Here is a 6,968-nt window from a genome sequence, read left to right as displayed (position 1 = left end):
AACTGAAACCATATGAAATATTAAAAATACTAAAACTTCAGCTAGTTGCCTAGGAAGCAATTATTATTTTCATTTAGTTTAACTTGATGTACTAAAATAAATCAAAACTGAAATAAAAAATAAAAACTATTGAAATATTTTTTAAAAACTAATACAAATGACAAAAACACAAAACAAAATGACTAAAACTATCAGAAAAAAAATATTAAAACTATATAGACAAATTTTAAAAACTAATAAAAATTACAAAAACAAACATTAAAAAAATAAACTTATTAAAAATTACAAAAACACTAAACAAAATTACTAAAACTAAGAAAAAATAAAAACTACATAGACATTTTTAAAAACAAATGAAAATGACAAAAACAAAATTATACAAAACAAACATTTAAAAAAATAAACTTACGCTAAACTAAATTACTAAAACTTTAACAAAAATGAAAATATAAAAACTATTTCAATTAATATATAATAGTTTCTCACATGAATTCCAGGACCTGCGCGTCTGTATGAGGTTATATGGAAACAGTGAGTCTGAGATTACAGCTGGAGAAATAGTGCTGCTCGCACGCGCCGGCTATGTGGCACTGAAGTGCGAGGGCCGCCGGCCTCCAAACGTCTAATTGATGACAATGATACGTGAGATAATGAGAAACTCAGGCCTTCGAACTCTGGCAGGAGCGTCATGATCCGCTTTTAAAACATGTCAAAACCCCGCAAGACTTTCAAGGGACTCTGCAAGATTCTTGGCAGGCCCATATAAACGCCAACGAGCGTCTCCGCCTGCAGTCAGCGAGCAGAACCGAGAGCCAAAGCTTCCTCCGAGTCTAAAGTCATGAGAGGTTCGTCGTATTCGCAGAAGAGCCTGAGCATCAGCGGCTCCAGCCGGATGAGGGTCCAGAGCCCGTCTCCGACCCGATGCCGTGGATCCTCGTACAGCCGCGGACGGACGGGACTCCAGGGCCAGGCAGTGGAAGTGGCCACCGAGATCCACCAGCACCACGCCAACGAGAAGGAGGTGATGCAGGAGCTCAATGTGCGCTTCGCCGGATACATCGAGAAGGTCCAGGCGCTGGAGCAGAGGAACAGCGCTCTGAGAGCCGAGCTGGAGGCCCTTCAGGGACGCTTCAAGGGAGGGCCCACCGGCCTCGGGGACGAGTACGAGCTCAAGTTTAAAGAGATGAGGGAGCTCATCGAAGCTCTGACCGCAGAGAAGGGCGCAGCTGATATAGAGAGAGGCTACATCGAGGAGGAGGTGGAGGTCTGGAGACTCAAGCTGGAGGAGGAGCTGGCCATCAAAGGTGAGATATATGATACAGAAGCTCATTAACAGTTTATAGATCTATCAGAGAGGCATCCAAATCTGCTCCTGAAGGGCCAGTGTCCTGCAGAGTTTAGCTCCAACACACTTGGAGGTTTCTAGTAATCCTGAAGACCTTGATTAGCTGATTCAAGTGTATTTAAATAGGGTTGGAGATAAACTCTGGAGGAAAGTGGACCTCGAGGGCCAGAGTTCAGAAGCCCTGATTTAGCAGGTTATTTTATCTTACAAAGGAAGAACACATCTTAAGGAGAAGTGCTCACAATACAAAGTGTTAAACATTGTCTAGAAAGTGACAAAATTTGGCTTCAACTGAATAAACTGCACCATTTTTGGTTCCTCAAAGAATCATTCAGTGAACAGTTCTTGAAAGACCATCTAAGGTTCTCTGTTGGCATTGATGGTTCCATGAAGAACCTTTAACTTCCATGGAACCTTTCCAATGCACAAAAGGTTCTGTGTAGTGAAACAAGGTTTTTTAGATCATTAAAATGTTCGTCAGACCAAGAATGGTTCTTTTAAGAACTGTTCATTAAAAGGTTCTTTGGGGAACCAAAAATGGTTCTTTTGAAAACATCTTTTGGAACCATTATTTTTAAGAGTGAATAATATTTTAATAATCTAAAAACCCTTTTCTCCACTATAAAGGAGGTTCCATGGATGTTAAAGGTTCTTCATGGAACCATCAATGCCAATAAACACTCTTAAAAATAAAGGTTCCAAAAGGGGGGTTTTCAAAGTGATGCCAAATAAGAACCATTTCTGGTTCCCCAAAGAAACCTTCAGTGAACAGCTCATTTTTTGTTCTTAGAAGAACATTTTAATAATTTAAAGAACCTTTTTCCACTTTTTGTGGAATGGAAAGATTCCATGGATGTTAAAGGTTCTTCATGAAACCATCGATTTTTATATATTTTTTTATTTAAACCTTTATTTAACTAGGAAATGAAACTCTTGAGATTTAAAATCTCATTTACAAGAGGGTCAATGCCAATAACGTCTATTGCATGACTAAATCAAATGCATTCTCTTTATGTAATATTATATCGACACCATTTTTACGTGACCTCTCTCTTGACTCCACAGAGGAGGCTGAAATGATTCTCCGCGAGTTCCGTCAAGACGTGGACAACGCGACGCTACAGAAGGCCGACCTGGAGAAGCGCATCGAGCAGCTGGTGGCTGAGATCGCGTTCCTGAAGAAGCTCCACAACGAGGAAGTCGCCGACCTCCTGAAGCAGATCGAGGAGTCTAAGGTGACGGTGGAGCTCGACTCCGACAGACCGGACCTGGCCGCTTACCTGCGCAACATGCGCGCCGAGATCGAGGCGGTGGCTGCTCGCAACGTCCAGGAGGCCGAGAAGTGGTACAAGGGCAAATTCGACACTCTGAAGGAGCAGGCCGGCAAACACGAGGACCAGATGAAGGGCATGAAGGAGGAGATCACCAGCTTCCACAACCAGGTGACGGACCTGCAGAACCAGATCGACGGGCTGAGGGCGAGGAACGCGGCGCTGGAGCAGCAGCTGGAGGACATGGAGGAGGCGCACCTGGACAAGACGGCCGGTCTGGAGGACATCATCGCCCAGCTAGAGAGCCAGCTGTGCGAGACCAAGCTGGAGATGGGAAAATACTTGGCCGAGTACCAGCAGCTGCTCCACATCAAGCTGAAGCTGGACGCTGAGATCGCCACCTACAGGAAGCTGCTGGAAGGAGAGGAGAAGCGGCTCGGGATCTCCGTCGCCGAAGGTTTGTCTGGAGCAGCAGGTAAATCAGTAGCTGATCAGTTGGCTGGAATACACTACATGACTTTCTGAAAACAATTGGGCATCATACACTAAGTCAGTGGTTCCCAACCCTGGTCCTGGAGGCACCCCAACACTGCACATTTTGCATGCCTCCTTTCTCTAGACACACCAATTTCAGGTCTTGGAGTCTCTACTAATGAGCTGATGATCTGAATCAGGTGTGTTTGGTTAAGGAGACATGCAAAACATGCAGTGTAGGGGTGCCTCCATGACCAGGGTTGGGAACCATTGCACTAAGCAACTGAGAATCACACTACCAGACAAATGGTACGTTCGGAAAGATAGTATTTACGAGTTCAACGTACATGAATTTCACCACAGTCATAATTCAGTGGGAAACTTAACTTTCTGTAAGCCCAGTTTCCAAGTTGTGGGCGTGTCAGTGAGAAAATAGGGCGGATGCAGTATTAAGGGTACATTTCTTGGAATAAAATATTTTAAAAAATCCCATTTACAATAAAAGTAGCCAAGTTGCATGCACAAAAGATGACAATATATGTTTCTTAACTGAATAAAAGCATAAAGCAAAAACACATGTAATTCGCAGTGTTTAATCATAATTTTGTAGAAGCAGAGTGGGGAAAAAATGCGGATTATTATGTTTTTTGTAGAAAAGGTACATTTGATGTTGCGATTTGAACTGATCTGATGTCGTAATTACGACTTCCCAAGTTGCAAATACGAAATTCCCAGGACTTCAGCGCGCCAAACCTCGTTGCTAGGAGACACATGACAAATGGAAACAATGTGTTCTAAAATCGGTTCAAAATATCAAACATCTTTGATCTCCACCGACTGGATGCAATCAAAGTCTGAAGCTAAAAGATAACTCAAATTCAACTAACGTTGACTCGTCCAGACCGTGCATGGAGTCTGAAGTCATGTAGAGCATCCCAGCCTTAGAAAGTGCTTAGTTTTGCTTAAATCTGATGTGTGTTGTCTTGTTTTCCTAAGCAGTGACAGAAGAGAGAACCACGTCTGTCTCTCGTACTGTAGAGACACACACGGCTATCGCCTGAAGATCAACCTCGACTAAACCATGTCCTGCTAAACTAGCTGAGTTCCCTGGGCCTCCTGAGAATCACAATGAATAAAACGGTCTCAAAATGTTCCCAGGCACTAAATAAAGCTTGATTTCAATGCACACTTGTCTCTGCTGTATACTTTCTTATAAAGCCTCAGTTATTCTGACCTGCTGTCTATGGGCTGAAAGATGGTCAAACTAATACTTTATTCCTGGAGTTTCCGCATTAGTTGGTTCTTTACCATTATTCAGTTGGATGAGAATGAGCTGAATAATAATACTATTGTGTTCTGTAGAGCTGATTTATGGCTGAAATTATTTCATAATTGATGAACAGTGACGGTTATTAAACTCTATTGAATCAAAATTGAATTGATTTCTTTTTCAGTTTTTGTTGTTGTCATCTTCCAGTACAGGTATCTAAACTTTTATAAATCAAGATATTTGAGAAGCAGAATGAGGAGATATTGAGTATAGTTTTCTGAAAAATGCATCAAAAATAAGTGGGATTAAGCTTTAAACAGTGAGGTCAGAAACACATTCTGAGCCCATTAGCAGATACTTGTTCTTGTTTTAAGCATAAACTCACTTCATTTTAATACAGCTTCAAGAAAACAAGACGTAATATCTCATGTCATTTTGATTTTATCTTGATTAAAGAATGTTTTGACATTTGTACAAAAATACGAAATCCTTTTATTTCTCTTGATTTGTCAGATAAAAACCCTATCATGAGAATAAAGTTTTCCAGAGTACTAAAGCAGTTCATGACAGAAACAATGGCTTCGAATGCTTCTTCACTTCCTGTTCTTCCTCTTGAGGGCCTTCCACTCTCCCTCCTGAGTGGCCAGACTTCCATACAGCTCCTTCACCTTCCTCTTCCTCTCCGCATCCCTGACACACAAACACAACACGATCAGAGCCTGAGGATGAAGCACGGTCACATGACGTTCCTCCACACAGACACTGACCTGCTCATGACGTCACTGAGCTTCTCCCGAGCCAGGAAGCGTGTGTCCTTCCGGATCTCCCTCAGCGCTCCCTTAAACTCACGCTTGTATTTGTGCTGGAGCCGCTCGCGCTCCTTCTCCTCCTTCGTGTTCCCTCGCTTTTTACCGTAATCCAGACTGCAGGAGAAACCAGAATTAAACCAAATCTGTCAGAATTAAAAGAGTTTCCGCTCTTATTCTAGTTCATGTTTCACTCACATCTGCACTATTTTCGGTGTGAAGAGCTTCAGCGGGATGGGTTTCTTCTTCTTGAACACCAGAGGTGCATGCTGGGAAGGCTGCTCAGGAATGGCCTCTAAGATCTCTCTGTGAAGATCCTGCATGCAAGAACATCAGAATGAATCAAACGAGCCGATGAGAGTGAATGTGACGTGTGCTGTAGATGCTGAACCTGGATAGGGGCGGGGTAACTCTCGACAGGAAGATGCTTGAGAAGCAGCGTTCTGATTGGCTGGAAGATGTGAGCGAATGACGGCAGGTCTTTATAGAGCGACGTGCATCTCTTCACCAGATCCAGACAGGAATCAATGACCGACAGCCTGAAACATACAAACACAGCAGATGCAGGAGAGAAACGAACGGTTCGGGTTGATTAATAACTTCATATATAATGCATTACATCGGTATTTTAATGCGTTAATTATGCCTTGTAATAAATGCACTGTATGATCTCATGAATAACTGTGTATTGCAATATAAGTGTAATGCATTAAAACATAACAAACAATCAATTTCAGATGTAACAAGGAATCTGGAAATATAATAATGCATTTTAACTTTGGTTAGAATTTATGAAAAGATAATGCATTACAACATACATTATGATTACCTTAATAATGCATTATAAAGGCTTTGCGTAGCTTTAAGTGTTACCAAATATTTCATAATTTAAAGTGTTTTACATAAATTATTAAAAATAGTCATAAAAGATGCATCAGAAATAAAAATGGATTTAATATGTATAAAAAGAAGAAACAACAGAAATACACTGAAACAGTGCAATCAGTAACTGGTGTACGCGTGAGTGTGTGTGTGTGAGAGAGAGAGAGAGAGTGTGTGTGTGTGTGTGTGTGTGTGTGTCTGTGTGTGTGAGAGTGTGAGAGAGAGAGTGTGTGTCTGTGTCTGTGTGTGTATCTGTGTGTGTGTGAGAGAGAGTGCGAGTCTGTGTGTGTGTGTGTGTGTGTGTGTGTGTGTGTGTCTGTGTACCTGCAGTGGTCTCTCTCCACTGGACTCTTCACTGGGATTCTGTGAGCTGTGTGCAGTGAAATGGGTTTCCAGTTCCAGCTGTGAGACGCGCTTGGATCCGTCAGAACCAGCAGATCACAGTTTTTCCCCTGCCGTCTGAACGGACTCACCACCGTATAACCTAAAAACACACACACAACGGTCAGAATGAGTGCTTATGAAAGCACGAGACACACACAGAACACACGCGGTCACGTGAGCATAATGGACATCCGCTCAGACTGAACGTGTGAATACAGTAATGCAGCTGTCGCTCGTGATGATGGACATGAGCAGACAGGAAACACCCAGATTCCTCTTCCTGTTTCCACACGAGCAGCTCGTTATGTTTGATCAGATGACAGAAAATCTCACTGGACGCTTGAGAATGCAGAAAATTTCACATCAGAGGCAGACGTGACACTCCACCCCAACACACCAGATCACACAACAGACACAGATTCTTACTGCTCATGTCAACACACACTCCACACACACACACACTCTCACACAAACACACTCATACACACACACATACACACTCTCACACAAACACACACACACAAACACACACACAC

The 6,968-nt window shown here is 42.4% G+C and overlaps 1 protein-coding gene and 1 pseudogene across 1 annotated transcript; one reads left to right on the top strand and one right to left on the bottom strand.

Moving 5' to 3' along the window:
* Window positions 1-838: 838 nt before the first annotated feature.
* Window positions 839-4,841, top strand: LOC107694539 (vimentin). Its single transcript, XM_016494243.1, has 3 exons — window positions 839-1,304; window positions 2,411-3,073; window positions 4,090-4,841. The coding sequence occupies exons 1-3, from the start codon at window positions 839-841 to the stop codon at window positions 4,149-4,151; spliced, it is 1,191 nt and encodes a 396-aa protein (XP_016349729.1). The 3' UTR covers window positions 4,152-4,841.
* Window positions 4,835-6,968, bottom strand: part of LOC107694521 (nucleolar protein 14-like) — an 8,940-nt pseudogene continuing 6,806 nt past the window's right edge.

The sequence above is a fragment of the Sinocyclocheilus anshuiensis genome, unplaced genomic scaffold (genome assembly GCF_001515605.1).
Source record: "Sinocyclocheilus anshuiensis isolate Anshui unplaced genomic scaffold, SAMN03320099.WGS_v1.1 scaffold1031, whole genome shotgun sequence".
NCBI lineage: Eukaryota > Metazoa > Chordata > Actinopteri > Cypriniformes > Cyprinidae > Sinocyclocheilus > Sinocyclocheilus anshuiensis.
This window is presented reverse-complemented; position numbering and strand designations above follow the sequence as displayed.

Excerpts from the sequence above, each read along its gene's own strand:
- LOC107694539 (XM_016494243.1), top strand. The coding sequence starts at position 839 with ATGAGAGGTTCGTCGTATTCGCAGAAGAGCCTGAGCATCAGCGGCTCC. Across the intron at positions 1,305-2,410 it reads GGAGGAGCTGGCCATCAAAG|AGGAGGCTGAAATGATTCTC; the intron begins GTGAGATATATG and ends TTGACTCCACAG. Across the intron at positions 3,074-4,089 it reads CGGGATCTCCGTCGCCGAAG|TGACAGAAGAGAGAACCACG; the intron begins GTTTGTCTGGAG and ends TTTCCTAAGCAG.